The sequence below is a fragment of the Diceros bicornis genome, chromosome 4, assembly GCF_020826845.1.
Source record: "Diceros bicornis minor isolate mBicDic1 chromosome 4, mDicBic1.mat.cur, whole genome shotgun sequence".
In the NCBI taxonomy this organism is placed as follows: domain Eukaryota; kingdom Metazoa; phylum Chordata; class Mammalia; order Perissodactyla; family Rhinocerotidae; genus Diceros; species Diceros bicornis.
The window spans coordinates 24,730,367-24,750,114 of NC_080743.1; the positions used below are offsets into that span (position 1 = coordinate 24,730,367).

A 19,748-nucleotide genomic window follows, 5' to 3' on the forward strand; every position below is an offset into this window, starting at 1 on the left:
TATTTCTAATTTCTGTTATATATTCTTTAATACCAAAGGATCTATTTTGTTAATCTTGGTAATTTTTGATAGTCTCTTGTCCCAGTCATTCTTTTGATAGCCCTTATATTTAGTTTTACATATTAAATACATTTTTTCACATTCTGTATAAGATAATAACAATAAGTTAAATCTTTGATACTCTACGCCTGTAGTGTATTTTCTCATTCATGGTGGATTTTTTTTCTACCTGAGCTTTGTGATTTCTGATTGTGTGCACATTTTCACTGAAACTTGATCTGTGGGAGTTCTTTTAGGTCTGGATTTCAAGTGCCTTCTTTCAAAGAGGATTTTTTGTTTCTGTAAGATGCCTGGAAGCATTACCAACCTGAGAGCAGTTAAAGTAAAATTTAAGCTTAAGTTTTTAGGGGCCACACAGAGAGTATGATTCTTGCCTCAAACCTGTATGAGAGCAGTAGGAATTTTTAAAGAATATCTATTCCCCCTCCCCACTGAGTCACCTCAAGACAAAGGCAAGTCAGCAAATAATTCAGCCATTATCAGTGGTACCCTTTTGAGGTTCCTGTCTTTAATCAGGTTTTTCCTGATCTGACTCCCCACTTTTAGGATGTCCCAGGCCTTTTCTTGTGCTCTTACTAAAACCCAAGCTTTACTCCACCAGGATATTGAGATCCCAGCAAGTCTCTTTTTATCAGAAAAGCAAAAGCAATCTCAGAAGCACAAAGCTACAGATGTCTACTTACATTGATCCTGGGATTGGGTCACCTGCACCATGCACTACCCTTCTCCCTAGCCCCCAACTGCAAGTGAAACTGAGAAATCTAGTTTTTTTGTTTTGTTTTCTCCCTTAACCTGCCTGTTATTTTAAGCAAGGGAGAAGGAGATTGAACATTGGCTATTAATAGTAAGTTAGTTTACCTGCAGTTCAGGTACTTAAAGATTGAAAATATCTTCTAACTCTCTAATTTACTTAAGGTGTCTTATAGCACTTTAAATTTTATAGGTAATTGTTATCTTTTCTTGAGTTATTTTGGTGAAATTATAGTTTCTTAGGGTGTTCTCCATTTTATATAATTTTCAAATTTATTGACATAACTTATAATATCAGTGTATAATCCATTTAAGTCAGCATATATCTGTAGTAACATTCCCACTTTTATTCCTAGTATTGGTATGTTCTCCATTTTTCTTCCTTGCTTCCTTTTCCAAGATTTGTCATATTATTAGTCTGCCCCCTTCACAAAAAAATAATTTGGCTTTACTGATCCTTTCTTTTGTGTATTTGTTTCTATTTTGTTAATCTCTGCCCTAATCTTTATTACTTCCTTTCATTCTCTTTGAAATTATTTGGCAATTTTTTTTAGCTCACTGAGATAGATGCCTCGTTCTTTAAACTTACTCTCTTTTCTAATATAGACATCCAAGGTTTATGAATATCCTCTAAGTATTTCTTTAGCTGCATCACACAAGTTTTGATATGTAAATTTTTTTTATTTATTTTTATTGAGATATAATTGACATATAACGTTATGTAAGTTTAAGGTGTACAACATGTTGATTTTATACATTTATATATTTCAGTATGCAGTATGATTGCCATTGTAGCGTTAGCGTTAGCTGACACCTCTATTACATCACATAGTATTTCTATTTTGAGTTGGAAATAATTAGGAGCTAGTCCTCAGCACATTTACAGTTTATGGTATGGTGTTGTTGACTCTGATCACTATATTGTGCATTAGATCTCCAGGACTTATTTATCTGCTAGTTTCAAATTTGTACCCTTAAACAGCATAACCCCAATTCCCCCACCCTCCAGCCTCTGGTAACCACCATTGTAATCTCTGTTTTTATCAGATCTCAGCTCTTTAAAATTCCACATATAAGTGATATCATACAGTATTTGTCTTTGTCTGACTTATCTCACTTAGCATAATGCCCTCAAGATCCATCCATGTTGCAAATGGCAGGATTTTCTTCTTTCTCATGGCTGAACAATATTCCAGCACACACACACACACACACACACACACACCAACACACACACACCCCTGCATCTTCTTTATATATTCATCTATTGACAGACACTTAGGTGGTTTCATATCTTGGTTATTGTGAGTAATGCTGCAGTAAACATGAGAGTACATATATCTCTTTGACATCATGTTTTCTTTGGATATATACCCAGGAGTGGGATTGCTGGATCGTATAATAGTTCTACTTTCAATTTTTTGAGGAACCTCAATACTGTTTTCCATAGTAGCTGCACCAATTTACATTCCCACCAACAGGGCACAAGGGTTCTGTTATCTCCACAGCCTCACCACCACTTGTTATCTCTTATCTTCTTGATGATAGCCATTCTCAGAGGTGTGAGGTGATATCTCATTGTGGTTTTGATTTGCATTTTCCTAATGATTAGCAATGTTGGGCATCTTTCGTGTACCTGTTAGCTATTTGAATATCTTCTTTGTAAAAGTGTTTATTTAGTTCCTCTGCCCATTTTTTCATCAGATTGTGTTTTTTGTTGTTGTTGTTATTGAGTTGTGTGAGTTTTTTATATATTTTGCATATTAACCCGTTATCAAATAGATTATTTGCAAATATTTTCTCCCGTTCTGTAAGTTGCTTTTTCATTTTGTTGATTGGTTTTTGCTGTGCAGAAGCTTTTTAGTTTGAGGTTGATTGAGGTTGATTTTTGCTTTTGTTGCTTGTGCATTTGGTGTCATATCTAAAAAACCATTGCTGAGACCAATGTCCAGGAATTCTTCTCTACATTTTCTTCTAGAAGTTTTATGGTATCAGGTCCTACTTTTAAGTCTTGGAGCCATTTTAGGTTACCGAGGTCTGTCTGTCTATTACCAGATGTTGAGGTGGGCAAGACTGCTCCTGGGTCCCCTGGCCCATGGTGATGGATACCACAAATCCCACAGAGGCACTTTTGTTCATGGATGGATGTCTTATTCCATGTTAAAAAGAGGGGACAAAAGGAAGTAATGTCTTACACTGACATCACCTAAAGTTTTAGTTATTCAGTTTGAAATATTTTCTCATTTCTATTATATCTTTGTCATCCTGATTTACTTGAAAGTGTGTTTCTTTGTTATTAAACATATGAGGATTTTCTAGTTATTCTTTATTTATTGATTTCTTGATTAATTACACCATGATCCCTTGAAATTTGCTGAGACTTGCTTTATGGCCGTATATAATCAAGTTTTAAAAATGCTCTGTCTGCGCTTAAAAATAATGCATATTCTCCACGTTTTGGGTGTTATTCTTTGTATGTTTATAGATTAAGCATTTAATTGTGGTGTTAGCATCTTCTCTATCCTTACTAGATTTTTGTCTGCTTATTCTATTAATTACTAAAAACATTGTATTAATATTTAGTGGAATGTGGAGTTGTTATTTTCTTTTTAATTCTGTCAATTTTTGCTTTATTTTGTGGCCATGTTATTGTTATTGGGCACCTACAAATTTAGAGTTGATGTGTCTTTCTGGTGAATTTAACCCTTTATTATTATGAAATGACTTTTTTATCTCCAATAATCTTTATGCCTCAAAGTATCTTTTGTCTTTTATTAATATAGTTTGGGGGTTGGGGTTATTTATTGCATAGTATATCTTTTTTTCATTCTTTTACTTTCAGCTTTTCTGTATCATTGTGTTTTAGATACGCTCTTGTAGATAGCATATAGTTGGATTTGATTTTATTCATTTGTTTTTACCCGGTTGCATGATCTTTGTCCTTTACCTGGATCATTTAGTCTATTATATTTAAATAATAACTGATACATTTCGGTTTACATTTAATGTCTTATGCTGTGCTTCCAATATTTTTCTTTCCTTTCTTGCCATTTTTATAATATTTTTAAACATCAGTCAATTAGTTTGGCAATTTTGGTTTAGACAGTACAACATGCATACTTAGCAAAGGCTATAGTGTTAATCACTATTTTTACCCATCTCCATTAAATTCAAAGGCCTTAGAATGGCTCTACCCATGTCCTGACTCATATATTGTTGTTGCCTTCATTTTAATTCTATATTTTTTAAAACCCTTACATGACTTTATAAATTTATATAGTGGTCATTTAAAGTCACTCACATAAAGTCATGTGTCACTTAGCAGGGATACGTTCTGAGAAATGCATCATATGTGATTTCATCATTGTGCGAACATCAGAGAGTGTACTTATACAAACCTAGATGGTATAGGCTACTACATACCTAGGCTATATGGTGCTAAATCTTATGGGACCACTGTTGTATATGGGATCCGTCATTGACCGAAACATTGTTATGTGGTGCATGACTGTATAAACCGTTTTCTGTGTTCTTCATTTGTTATTTATCTTTTGATGTACCAATTTCTATCACTTTTCTTCTTCCTAAAGTACATCCCTTAGCATTTCTTTTTAAGAGTTTATGTTTGTGACATTCTTTCTACCTTTTTCTGATAGTGTTGTTATTTTGTCCTCATTCTTGAAAGGTATTTTCACTGAGTTTACAGTATAAGCTTGGTAGTTATATCCTTTAACATAAAGAAACTATATTCTACCTTCTTCTAGCTTTCATTGTTGTTGGGTGTTTTTTTGTGTGTGTGTGTGTGAGGAAGATCAGCCCTGAGCTAACATCTGATGCCAATCCTCCTCTTTCTTCTTTTTGCTGAGGAAGATTGGCCCTGGGCTAACATCTGTGCCCATCTTCCTCTACTTTATATGAGATGCCGCCACAGCATGGCTTGACAAGCTTGTCTTTGATTTTTTGAAGTTTTCCCATGATGTGTCCAGGTGTGGATTTTTTTTCCCTATATATTTCTGCTTGGAGTTGTTTGAATATCTTGAATCTATGGATTGGTATCTTTCATAAGTTCTGACAAATTTATAGTCATTATCTCTTCACATACTATCTTTTTTTTTTTTTTTTTTTTGTGAGGAGGACCAGCCCTGAGCTAACATCCAATGCCAATCCTCCTCTTTTTTTTGCTGAGGAAGACTGGCCCTGGGCTAACATCCATGCCCATCTTCCTCCACTTTATATGGGACGCCGCCACAGCATGGCTTAACAAGCGGTGCGTCGGTGCACACCCGGGATCCGAACCGGCGAACCCCGGGCCGCCACAGCGGAACGTGTGCACTTAACCGCTTGCGCCACCGGGCCGGCCCCTTCACATACTATCTTTGAATCATCATTTTTCTCTTTTTCTTCTGAAACACAATGAGATATATTTAAGTTTTTCTTTTTAGCCTTTGTGTCTTTTAACCTGTCATTTTGTCTCCCCTCCCTTTTTAAACTTCCTTTTCAGTACCAATCTGCTGTTTTTCTATATCTAATGTGCTATTAAACTCATCCATTAAAATAGTTAAGAATAAGTCCCAGCACTCAAGATGCTTATAGTCTCCAAGGGAAAACAAGACATGAAAATAGATCATTATAATACTGTATAATACATATTTCAATGGGGGGAAGAAAATATACCTTGAAGACATTAGATAGGGCACCTTGATCAGACTGGGGGATGATTAGAGAGGGTTTCCTGAAGAAAGTAATGCCTAAGCTGAGTTAACAGTAGTATGGAGGAATACAAGTGCATTGCATTTTTCAGATATTGAAAGATATAGATTTTTTTTTAACTGAACAGAGAATTTGACAGAAAAATAGTCATGGAAAGTTAGTTTAGACCTAGTCAGCATAAGGCTTTTAATGCCTAACTATGAAGGTGGGACTTTATTTGGGACCTCCTTGATCTAATATATAAATATTATCTTAAAGCATTCTTATTGAATTTGTATAATATATGTTTTAAATTGTATGGTAATGTTTAGAAGGTTAGAAGCATGAACAATTCTTGTAATAGCCCCCCCCAAAAAATAATCTTGTTTGATAATTATAGCAATAGATGCAACAAATGGAGATTTGTCATTATTCTTAATCATGGGTATAGTTTTTTTTAATTGGCCGAGTATGTACTTAAGAGTAGATTCAACATTTGCTCTTATACTTTAAAGGCAGTTCTTAGAGTACAAAAATAGGTTCATCGTATAGAGTTTTTTAAAATTGCTTTTTTTGAAGGAAGAGAACATTAATGGGGAGTTCTGGTTACCCTTGTTTTGAAATATGTATCACTATGAAGAAAAATGTTCAACAAATATACTGGCAATCATATGCTTTGTAATGCTGTAACTTACCGTAACTTATAAGAAAGAAATCTGGAGAGAAAAAAGTGGCAGGTTAAAAGGGAAAATAGGTGAAATCTGAGGAAGACAGCAAAATGTTTCTCTAATTTCTAAATGAGTAAAAAGTGGGCTTTATAAAACAAGACATATCTAAGGTTATATTTCTGCCTTGGCACACAGTTTTGTGACCTTTGCAAATTACTTAACCTCTCTGAGTTTCAGTTTTTTTAATTTGTAAGATGAGGTTATATTACAAACCTTTGTGAGTTCCTTTGATGATTAAAGGAGCATAAATACCAGCTACTTAACTGAGCCCTGACATGTCATTTTATTGAGCCCTAAACTTTGGCCTAAGCACTATACAGCCTTTATCTTCACAATAACCCCCAATTTGTGGCTGAGGAAACTGCAACATAGAGATGTTAAGTAAGTATATGATCAAGACCACACCAATAAGTAGCAGCCACAAGATTTTTACCCAGGCATTCTGACCTCAAGAGCCTAGACTCTTAACTATTGTGTTATTTCTTAGGTTCTTGTAATCCTTATTAAAACTGAGGATATACTTTTTCATAAAAACAATATTAGATATTATAATATTATTACAGATTCACAGACTATTAGAATCAATGGCTATTTCAATGTCTTAGTACAACCTGCTTTAGTGTACAAGTATTTCTTATATGGCATCTTTAACAAATTGTAATCTAGCTTCTATGTAAATGCTTCCAGGGACAACAGATTATGTTACATTTTAAGGCAAACCATTTAATTGTTAGATAACTCAAAATATAAGGAATTTCTCTTTATCCTGTGATAAAATTTTTGCCCTCACTACCCACTGGTTTTAATTCTCTGCCCTGTGGGAAAATAGTAAGTGGACAGCTTCTTTCATAGACAAATGTTTAGGCAAGAATCGTTTCTCTTTCTCATCTTAGGCTAAACACCATCAACTATTTTACAAACAACACATTTCCATACTTTTCCCAACTGAGGGCCTTCTACTCTGAATGCATGCCAGTTCTTTTTAAAAAGTGTGCTTATTATACATTAACTTTATATACCAAATTTTGTGTGGTTTTGATTCCTACGAGTCTTCTATCATTTATGTAAAAGAAAGAAAGGAAGAAAACTTAACTGTTCAGTCATTGCTATCATGTGCAGGTCATTTATGGACTCAACAGAGATATGCTTACACTTCCTATGGTGACTACTACTAGTTAATGCTTATTGAATATTTACTATGCACCATGCCCTTTTCTAAGCTCTTTACGCATAACTTGTTTAATCACAATAATCCTGTGAGGTTGATGCTATTTTCAGATGTGATAACAGATGAGGCACAAAGCTGTTAAGTAACTTACCCCATATTACATGGTTTGTACTGAATCTCAGTGCCAAAACTGAGATTAAAACCTAGGCACCCTAAACTGCTATAGTATACTATATATGTGTCTTAGTTTGGGCTGCTCTAACAAAGTACCATATACTAGGTGGCGTAAACAACAGAAATTTATTTCTCAGTTCTGGATGCTGGGAATTCCAAGATCTGGATGCTGGGAATTCCAAGACTGTGACAGACAGCACAGTCAGAATTCTGGTGACAGCCCTCTTCCTGGTTTGCAGATAGCATCTTCCTGCCGTATCCTCATATAACAGACGTCCCTCATGACCTAACTACCTCACCTCCAAATACCGTCACATTAGGGCTTCAACGTATGAATTTTGGGGGGACACAAACATTCCATTCATGGCAGTGGGTTAAGTAGTCCCTTTGTGAGCCTGATCTGAAAACTTAATCTACCTTTTATGTCAGTTTTCTGTAAGAATATTTCACTTATGAAATCAGCTTTTGGAGCTGCATTTGTAATTTGGGAAATTCAGTTATAATAGAAATCTTTCTTGAATTTGAATCCCAGCTAATAACTGTGTGACTTTGCCTGTTTCCTGATGTGTAAATGTGGATAATATCTGTCTCAGAAGGTTACTTTAAGGATTAATATGCATACATACACATATTTGTGTGTGTATATAATTAATACTGTTATATATGTAAGTGTGCACATATACACGGAGTCTAGTATAGTTGTTCACAAGGCTTTTAAATGGCAAAGAAGCAGCATAGCGCAGCAATTATTAAGGTAGACTTTGGAATGGAACTGCCTGTATGACCTTGGGCAAGTTTCTTAACCTCTCTGTGCCCTAGTTTTCTTTTCTGTAATATGGGTTTAATAGTTGTCATAAGGCTGTTATGAGGATTAATGAGTTTATAAAGCACTTTGATCAGAACTTACACTTTGTAAAATAGTTTATAAATGATAAAATAGTATTATTTTACATAAGTATCTAGCAGCATAGCATCTGTATTTTTGTAAGTTAATGTTTTTGAACTAGTGGATTTTTTTAAAGGAGTATAAAACCAAACATGAAACATATTCATTAAAATAAGTCACACCATCTTTTATTGCAGAGGAGGGAAGGGAACTCTGAAGTACAAAGGTTAAGTAACTTGCAGTTTAGGCAATTTTCCAGTGATTACCATGTTACTTGTAACTAAACCAGGTCTAGTACTCTAGTCTTCTAGCTTTTTTTTTTTTCAAATAAGCAAGGGACCTAGTGTGGCTAGAACACAAAATAATGAACTTTAATATGAAGAATTTTGGTTATGTGGTAGAATCATTAGAAGTGTTGCAACAATAATGGAATACCCAGAAGAATTAGAGTGTTCCATTTGAAGTTTTTGTGTTGAAATAGAAGCACCACAGTATGTTTTATGAGAAACCATGGACTTGAATTTTTGGTTTCCCTACACCCCCATACCATCAATGTGATATCAGTCAATCCATATCCTTGAAACATTTTCCATTGTGACTGAACAGCCTCATAGTAGAAAACAAAATGTGAAGGCTTTTATGCATATGCTTAGGTTGTTACTAATTAACGTTAGCGTTATATTTGAAGCACCGTTAGTGCTATTTACAAAGAATTGCTTTAGGGGAATTTGTATAATGTTTGGATATGCTTTGTTCTCTAACCAATCAAGTAATAGCAGGGAATTTAGTTTAATTGTTAGTTGATTTGATTTAATTTAAAAATAATAGTATTGGAAAAGCATTGGACAGTGATCGAATTCAGCTTCAGACTCAGTGCAGTCACTTCTGCAGTATCCCTGGCAGGTGGTCCTGCAACTCTCCTTGAGCATTTTCTTGGCTTGAATGCTTGTATTATCTGTAAGCATAAGGAGATTCCATTTAGGTGACTTCAAGCTCGTCTCAAACCTTATAATTCTTTATTCTTTGAAAATATTCACTTCCAATTTTGAGCAGCAGCTGGTCCTTGTAAGTAATTTTAACATACTATTTAATTTACAGATTGCCCAAGGACTCCAGATACTCCTAGTAGTGACCCTCGTTGTTCCACTAGCAATAATAGATTGATGGCCTTACAGAAACAATTGGATATAGAACTTAAAGTAAAACAAGGTGCAGAGAACATGATACAAATGTATTCAAATGGATCTTCAAAGGTAAGTACAGTAAATAAATGTAAGTGTATACGGTTAATCCTCATTATTCACAGATTTTGTGTGTATGAATTCACCTACCCAATAAAATTTATATGTAACTCCAATGTCAGTACTCATGACACTTTCACAGTCATTTGTGGACATTCACACAGAGGGGTGAAAAATTTGAGTCATCTGATACGCATATTTACAGCTGCCTTCCTATTTAAGCTCTTATACTGTAAGCAGGTGTCCTTTTCCTGGTCTATTTAGTACCACATTTGTTTGCATTTTTGTGCTTTTGGTGATTTTGCTGTTTAAACACTGTATTATGATTTCGGAGACCATTTTAGCCTCCAAATTTGAAAATATCGACAATAAAACAAATTGGAAACAAATGGCTTTTAAAATAATATTTTAAAAATTGCTTATTCCTACCCAGACCAAGCAATAAAAAATTTGGCTGTATGAGTAAAGGGTACACAGGAACTCTCCATATTTGCAACTTTTCTGTATATCTAAAATTATTCTAAAACAAAAAGTTTTAATCATTAGTGATTGTTTGGACTAGACCTGTGGGTTCTTGGGGAATCTGGTATGGACATATAACTCCTAATTGAAAATCAATGTTACGGGGAGCAATTGTTGCTAATGAGAATGTGTCCTTGTTCTGAGGTACAATGTGGAAAAGAAAATGTTGGGAACCACTGAACCGTATTATCATGAAGGTTCTTTCCAATCTAAAGTTCTACAGTTTTATAATTTCCAAAAAGTCTTAGAAAGGTAAATTTATTTTAAAATCCACCTTTCTACTCTCATTTATTTTAAATATTCTTACCTCTGCAAATCAGTGTTTCTTTCATATTTTAATAGATATTTCTTAAGTAGTTTCAGAATAAAAGTTATTAGGTATTTTTTTTTAGTTTAAGAATTTGAATTTGGGGGCGAGGGGGAATCTTTGCTTGGAGCCATGCACTCTACCTACCCACCCAAATGAAATTTGGGAAGATGCTGAAAAGAGAGAAAAGTGTGTATGTTATAAATAAGATTCTTTAAGCTTAATTATGAAAATTAATTGGATTATATGCCACATTTCAAAAGAATTTTTTTATTTTGAGAGAAATATATTTGTTTCTACTTGAGACATTACTTATATATTATGATACTTGATAGCTTTTTATTTCACTAACTTGGAACATTTAAGTTGGTAAAGCTGAGTTTTTTGTGTTATTTTTATTATTGACCTTTAGTTTTGAGGATTTTTCATTTTTGTCAAATATTATTTTGGACTTTTTTTAAGGCAAATACTATGTTCTTGGAACTGTGAATGCACCATATTATGCTGAGTGTTTTAAAATTAAATTAAGCCAGCTACCACCCTCTGGAGTAAAGTTTTTTAATCTAGGTTTGATGTATTAGATTGAGATGTTCACGAACCCTTTGAAGTTATAGGAAACGTTAGTGTGTATGTTCAAAGGTGAATGAATGAGTGGGCCATAGGTTTCACCGTATTCTCAAAGTGGTCTGTAAACCCTCCCCCCCTAAAAAAATTGAACAGGGTTATGGACGTATTAGAAGTAAAACAAACAGATAACTTATAATAACCACAGTTCTAAACTGAACAGGGCTGTGAGCAGCCTGATAAAACAAATAGATAATTTTCCAGTAGCCTCTTATTTTTAATTAGGAGATTCATTAATTTAAGAAGGGGTCAAGTGGAGGTCCAGAGCATATTGATAGTTGCTGTAGTCTCTGAGGTAGGCCTGACAGTTATTTCTATCTGGATTTGATTTTAACTGTTTTCATTTCTCATCTTTAAACCTCTCAGAGGGTCAAAGTGTATCTTTATGAGATTAGGGAAAATTGTAAATTGAAGTTATGTGGGATATTAATTTAATTTAGTCATTAAGGACTTCACAGTTTGATAGCTATTATACTGGGCTCTGGAGTATGACTGTAATAAAGATAGTGCCTTACGCATAGTAGGTACTCAGCAGATAATATTCTGGTTTTGAGAGACCCACTATCTAAAAAGGAGATATCACATGTAAATAATTACAATATATAATAGTGGTATGTTTGAGTTGCTTTAGAAGCACAGTGGGGAAGACTCACTTAACTGCCAGAAGAAATCATTAAAGTCTTAGTATAAGATTTGAAGGATAATTTCTAGTTCAAGAAGGCATTACTTTTCTTTCTAGGGGTAGGGAACTGGAATAGCGTGGCTTGTTCTAAGAAGTGGAAGTACTTTTGTATGGCTGTAGTAGAAGCTCTTGTTTCTTATCCAGCATATCTGAGGGTAGGTAGAATGCACTTCTAATAGTAACAATCCTCAACTGTAACAGTCATTTTCAGTGAAAGGCCATGCCCTCATTGGGAAACAAATCTGAATCTCCAGAAAGGCACATTTTATTTTGGAAAAGTCCTCCAGGTGATTCCAACAGGACTTTTTTTTTCCCATTCCCCACCGTTAGAGCTTTGAGTGAGTAACGTATAGTGAGAGGTGTAGCATAAATCAAAGACAAACCAGATTATAGAGTACTTTGGACAAAATTAAGCAGTTGAGATTCTATCTTATAAGATATATGGAGCTGCTGAAAGACATTTAGCAGAGAAAACACATGATCAGATTTAAAGTTTAGAAAGTTCACATCTATCTTCCTCAGACTTGAAGAATTAATCAGAGAGGGTCAAGTCTACAGGCAACAAGTATAAGTATGCTTTTGTAGTTGTCCAGGTTAAACATGCTTCATTCCTCTTGTAACAGCAATGAAAGCAAAGAAGACAGAGTCAAGCTGTTTAGGTAGAATAAATATGTGGTGTCTGGATATGAGAAAGAAGGCAGAGTCAAAGATGATTCTCAGATTGGTTATGTGGACAGACTGGTGAATGTTGGTGCCCTTCACAATGATGGGGAGCAAATTTAGGAATAGGAATGATTAATTCAGTATGGTAGTAAACAGTCGTCTTCAGAACTCTGGTTATTAGATTCTGTCTGATAAAATTACTACCCCAGTACATGTTATAGCCAGAGTTGTCCTTTTAAAAGCTAAGTCAGATATTTTCACACTCCTCTTTAAAACCCTTCAGTGGCTTTCTAGCATACTTAGAACAGAATCCAGAGTCCTTACTATAACTCTGCAAGTTCATACATTGTTTACCCTTGGCTACCTTCTGATCTGATCTTCTGAAACACTTGCATTCTCTCTCATTACACTCTAGCTATGTTGGCTTCTTTCCTTTGCCTTGAACATACCAACCATGCTCTTACCTCAGGGCCTTTGCATTTACTGTGTCATTGCCTAGATATCTCTTCTCCCAAGTAATTTCATAGCTTTTTCTCTCACTGCATTACAGTCTCTGCTCAGATGCTACTGCTTCAGCAAACTTTTCACTACTATCCTATGTAAAATAGCAACCTCGTCTCTCCTTATCCCTTTCACTGCATTACCACTACCTGAAATTATGATTATTCAATCAATTTCTTTATCATCTGTTATCAGCATTAGAATGTAAATTTCATGGCCCTAAGTAGCACCATTGGTTTTCAGAATAATCTCTGAGGGCTTGATAAGACATGTTGAAGAGATGTTTCCTATTCGTGTATTCAGATGACAAACCAAGCTATTTATTAAAATTTGAGGTTCTTTCTAGCCTCTAGCACTTTTTTTCCTTTTTTTAAATACTCCAAGTCTTTTCAGACTTTTTCCTCGGTTGAAAATACTTGGCCATCTATCCAGGCATCCTTCTCCCTAATCTTCCCATCTTAACATATTCCAATCTTATATATATTAACAGCCCACAAAACTTTTCTGGATTCTCTCAGCAAAAACAGATCCCATCTTCCTTTGAATTTTTCTACTTTTAACATTCTGTTACGTATAATAATTATCAATATCTCTTTGATCAAGCTATAAGTTTCAAGAGTAACATCCTAACTGATTAATCTTTGTACTTTCACTGGATATGACAATGTTTAACACATGCAAAGTAAGCTATAAATATGTGATGGAAAAATAAAGATAATGATTGGTTTATTTATTTCTGAAAGCTGTGTGTATGATGTAGTTTATTATAATATCTCACTATGACTTGCAAAACAAAAATAGTTAATTTTTATAAGATAAAAAATATGTAATTTGAAAATATTATAAAATTTATTTTTATTTGTAATTGCAAAATGTACATTTGAAATATAAATATGTCATTGTAAAGTGCTAATTACTAATAGTTAACTACTTTTAACTAGTCTATTAGGTTGAACCATATGAAATTGCCTTTTTTTAGTTCAAAATAAGTCAGATATTGACATTTTCATATGGTTCAACCTAATATATATGTAAAAATCTTCCCAAAGTCTTAGCATAAAAGCTAGTATTTCTCTGGTACATAAACCAGTTCATGTACTTTGGACCTACCTTATCTCTTGCCTTAAATACATTAGATGCTCAATAAAAAATCTATTGAATGCTTGAAAGCATAAAACTGACAAAAATTCACTGAATGCCAGAAAGCATAAGACTGACATGTAGTAGCTGTAAATTGCCTGTGACAGGTGATATCCAATGTCAGTTTTAAAAGCCTTCGTCATACTTTGACATCTGTCCAGATATTCCAGAAATCTGTGTGGGAAAATTCACTTACTTTTAAAATGAAATACAAATACTCTTCCTTGCGTGTTGAATGAAATAGTTAAAAAAGGAGTATTTCCAAAGAAGTAAATGACAATGCTACTGTCTTTTCACGTAGTGATAAAATAAGAGTAGCTTAATTGAAAAGCATAGTATTATATGAATAATTAATATTTATACTTTTACATTAGAACTTCATTGAAATAAGATAATTAATCATTATTTTTATTACTCTAAAAGAGAGCATTTTAATGCCAATCGTATGCTAGACAATATAATTTTAGTTTTAGCTAATGCTTAAAAAAGCTCTATATTTTAGAGAGTGGTATCCCCATTGACATAATTTCTTCAAGAAACCTAAAGTTTGCAGAAGATAGGTAGCTAACCCAAGATTATGTATAATAAGATTTGGGCCCAAGTCTATCTGATTGCAAAACGTATTTGTCCCATTATGTTAGGAGGTTTTGGAATACTAAGTTTTCCTCTTACTCTGATCTGGTCTCAAATAGAAAAGTTATTTCAAATCTTCATTTTGTCTCATGTTCCTAATACTGGATAGGTGGAGGAATTAAAATAAGAGAAAAGTATTTTCATTTTAAATTTGAAGAGTGAATAGATGTATTCATAACAGCAGTCATAGACAAACACCAAATTCAAGCTAATATACTTAAGGGTAAAGCATAATTAACAAAAATTGTGTGTGTCTGTGTGTGTGTACTTCATGGTATAAATTGATATTTAAGGGACTTAGTAAACTCTTTTAGCCCCACTCCTTCATGAAATCTAAATAGTAATGAATGAAATCTGACTAGAAGCTCTTAGCTGACTGACCTTGGGAGCAGGAAAGAAATGGAAGAAAAATTTATGAATTTGCTAATAGCTTTTTTCTCTGCTGTATATTGACCTAACTTGGTGTTTAACATAATATATTTTAGCTCACTTTCTTTTTTTCCTTATACAATAGAAATATTGTTTCTCCCACCACACATATCTCCATCCTCCCCTTTATTCAATGTTATAGTGTACTTTATGAGTGTGCATGATTTATTAAAATGATGCTGCACTTCTGATGCTTGTCTCTTAGCTTGTAGTCTTAAGTCTCCTGAAGAAATAGGTTGATTGTATGCTATTTTATTTCCAAATTAATACTGACTGCCTTAGTGATAAAAGTACAGATGCTTAAATAATATGCCAATAAAATAAAATTGGCCTTCCTAACTTCCTAACTTGATGCTTAGTTTTTATTTATTGTTTCTTTTTTTTTGTGGATTGAAACCTACTGGACTTGGACAACTAATATAACTGTCTAAGCAGGAGATGGCATTAACTTCTGTTACTTGTGTTTTATGAAACTTTTGAAAAAAATTCCCGTACAGGCATACCTCAGGTATATCGTGGGTTCAGTTCCAGATCACGGCAATAAAGCGAATATTGAAATAAAATGAGTCACACAAATTTTTTGATTTCCCAGTGCATGTAAGTTATGTTTACACTGTACTGTAGTCTATTAAGTGTGCAATAGCAGTATGTCTAAAAAAACAATGTACATACCTTAATGAAAAAATACTTTATTGCAAAAAAATTCTAACCATCATCTGAGACTTCAGCAAGTTATAATCTTTTTACTAGTGTACGGTCTTGTAAAAAATGCAATATCTGTGAAGCGCAATAAAAACAAAGTATGCCTGTATTAGTTTTCTATGGCTGCTGTGACAAATTATCACAACTTTAGTGGGCTTGAAACAACACAAATTTATTGTGTTACAATTTTGTAATTGAGAAGTCTGAAATAGATCTCACTGAGCTAAAATCAAAGTGTCAGCAGGGCTGCATTCCCTTCTGGAGGATGTAAGGGAGAATTTGTTTCCTTGTTCTTTCCAGCTTCTGGAAGCTGCCCACATTCCTTGGCTCATGGCCTTCTTGGTCTTTGCAGCCAACAGCGGACCCAGTTCTTCTCACATCACTCTGACCTCCTCTTCTGCCTTCCCCTTCCACATTTAAGGACCCTTGTTATTACATTGGGCCCACCTAGATAACCCAGGATAATTTCTGTATTTTAAGGTTGGATGATTAACAACCTTAACTGCATCTGCTATCTTAATTCCCCTTTGCCATGTAAAGTCTCATATTCACAGGGTTCCAGGGATTAGAACATGGACATCTTTGGATGGGTCATTATTTTGCCTACCACAATTCCTAAAATGTAAGTTTTTTGTGACTCTCTGTCAGTAAGATTCAGTGTTATTGGAACTAAACTGAAGTATGACAGTAACATCATTTCACTTAATTCAGGACCTTTCTTAAAGTCTTAAGAGATGACAAAAGTTTATTTACTATAACGTTCTCCCTAGCTTTATTGAAAAGGTCTTATCTTTTGACATTTAAGAATTTCTAGGGATCTTTCTTATTGTCACCAGTGTTGACAAATGTTGTTTCCTGTATCAGAATTTAAGGGAACACAAAAACTATCTATGATCAGCTATTTTTAAAATTTGTCTACATGTGTGAAGCTCCATGATAATTTAACTGCAATGTAATGGGAGAAGAAGAGGTTTTCTAAAAATTTTAGGCTTAGTTGCGAGGTACCCATCACATAGAGTGCTTCTGAGTATGAGAGTTGTTGACCACAGTACAGGAAAATTCGTTGTATTTTGTGTAAAGCAAAGTAAGAGAAAATTATAAATGTAAATTTGGATTGTTTTTTTAAAACAGTAATAAGATTCACATGCTTTCTCTCAAATTGTCTTAACTAATGTTTTTCTCATTTATTGCCCTATCAGTTTGATGGCTTTTTAAAATAAATATATCTACAAGTATATATATATATTATAGTGCTCACAGTGTTCTTTTACCTCTTTTCACTTGCTGATATCATTTTATTTTTTATTATTTTTTTTGTGAGGAAGATCAGCCCTGAGCTAACATCCATGCTAATCTTCCTCTTTTTTTGCTGAGGAAGACTGGCTCTGAGCTAACATCTATTGCCAATCCTCCTCCTTTTTTTTTTTTCCCTCCCAAAGCCCCAGTAGATAGTTGTATGTTGTACGTAGTTGCACATCCTTCTAGTTGCTGTATGTGGGATGCGGTCTCAGCAGGGCCAGAGAAGCGGTGCCTCGGTGTGCGCCCGGGATCCGAACCCAGGCCACCAGTAGCGGAGCACACGCACTTAACCGCTAAGCCACAGGGCCGGCCCTGCTGATATCATTTGATCTTATTTAGAAGCTATGAAAATGTTTTGTCTTTTTATCTGCTTACCTTCTCAAACTTATTTTTAATAGGATCGGAAACTCCATGGCACAGCTCAGCAACTGCTCCAGGACAGCAAGACAAAAATAGAAGTGATACGAATGCAGATTCTTCAGGCAGTCCAGACCAATGAATTGGCTTTTGATAATGGTGATGGAATAGAGATAAATTGTCATTCTTAACATTATGGGCATAGAGTGCTAAGTAAATTTTATATAGGAAAGAAGCAGTGATTCAAAATTAAGGAGTACAAGGCATTGTTTTTTTATGTTGAGTTTTTGTCTTTTAATTTTGATGGCTAAAATGGGAGGCTCTATATTTCAACATTGTATCTATTAAATATTATTTCAGTGTTTATTGACTTAAGGGCTAACTTTTAATGTTGTAAGAATTCCTTTCTTTTTCATGACTTTTAATGACTACATATTAGAAAGTCAAATAAATGGTTCAATTAAGTTTTTTTTTTCCCTCCCTCTAGCAAAACCTGTCATAAGTCCTCTTGAACTTCGGATGGAAGAATTAAGGCATCATTTTAGGATAGAGTTTGCAGTGGCAGAAGGTGCAAAGAATGTAATGAAATTACTTGGCTCAGGAAGAGTAACAGACAGAAAAGCACTTTCAGAAGTAATTTTAAATAAAAATTTTAACTTAATAAATACATTATTCAAAAAATGTAATTATTTAAATGACAATAATTGTCTTTTCCCTGTTCAAGGCTCAAGCGAGATTTAATGAATCAAGTCAGAAGTTGGACCTTTTAAAGTATTCGTTAGAGCAAAGATTAAATGAACTTCCCAAGAATCACCCCAAAAGCAGTGTTATTATTGAGGAGCTTTCACTTGTTGCATCACCAACACTAAGCCCACGGCAAAGTATGATATCAACACAAAACCAATATAGTACACTATCCAAACCAGCAGCACTAACAGGTAAGTAGCACATATCTCCTGATTTTTTTTGGTGCATTTTTTATTTACTGGTCCTGGTTTAATAAATGAATAAAAAAGTGTGCACAGATTTTTTAAATACAGGGTTAAGTACACATAACATAAAATTTGTTTTAACCATTTTAAATTATACATTCAGAGAGCATTTAGTATATTCACAATGTTGTGTAACTATCACCACTATCTAGTTCCAGATTATTTTTATCCAAAAAGAAACCCCATACCTATTAGGTAGTCACTCTCCATTCCCCCCTCCCCTCAGCACCTGGCAACCACTGTTGGCTTTTTGTCTCTATAGATTTGTCTGTTCTAGATATTACCTATAAATGGTGTCAAGAGTTCAGAAATAACAGAATTAAAACCAGTGAACCACTGAAGTAGTAGTTAGTAAAAGTTTATCGCGCACACACCAGAAGACAGTTTGCAAACTGGGAGCACTCAAACCAAAACATGGAATGAGGCTCAGGGGTATACTGTTAGGAAAGCATCTTATATAATGAGAAAGCAGTTACTGTTTATTCTTCGCAGTGACTGGTTATAATATTAGAATTTTCTTAAATGATAGGGAATTGGTCAGTGGATACCTCATATCAACCTTGGAAAACAGTTCAAGTTTTGCTTATGATTTCCAGAAGCATAAGCAAGAAATGACCCAGGTCAAGTTAGTCTTGCAAAATAAGATAAATTAAGCTGTGGAGGTATGACTAAACTGGTTTTCTCTGCTCAGGGAATTTTCAAGGCTGGTCTCCATTTGTTTTTGATTTTAACAATGAAATTATTTAATTTGTGGCCTTCTGTGTCTAGCTTCTTTCACTTAGTGTACTGTTTTCAAGGTTTGTTGTTGTTGTGGCATGTATCAGTACTTCATTCCTTTTTATGGGCTTAATAGTATTCCATTGTGTCATATGCCAGATTTTGTTTATCCATTCATGAATTGATAGGCATTTGGCTTGTTTTTACTTTTTAACTATTGTGAATAGTGTTGCTATGAACACTTGTGTGCAGGTTTTTGTTTGAATATCAATTATTTTGAGTCCATACCTCAAAGTATAATTACTAGGTTATATGGTAGCTTTATGTTTACACTTTTGAGGAACCGTCAAACTGTTTTCCACAGCGGCTGCATCGTTTTACTTTCCCAACAGCAACATATAAGGGTTCCAATTTCTCCACATCCTCACCAACACTTGTTATTTGCCATTTTTGGATTATTGCCATCCTAGTAGGTCCCAGAGTG

General features: G+C 34.2%; 1 protein-coding gene across 1 annotated transcript in view; it reads left to right on the top strand.

Moving 5' to 3' along the window:
• PKN2 (protein kinase N2) overlaps nt 1-19,748 on the top strand; it is a 131,137-nt gene that overhangs the window by 53,871 nt on the left and 57,518 nt on the right. The window contains exons 3-6 of the mRNA XM_058538443.1: nt 9,554-9,708; nt 17,597-17,714; nt 18,043-18,188; nt 18,280-18,493. Of these exons, the coding sequence (XP_058394426.1) occupies nt 9,554-9,708; nt 17,597-17,714; nt 18,043-18,188; nt 18,280-18,493 (633 nt within the window). The remainder of the gene's footprint in view (nt 1-9,553; nt 9,709-17,596; nt 17,715-18,042; nt 18,189-18,279; nt 18,494-19,748) is intronic.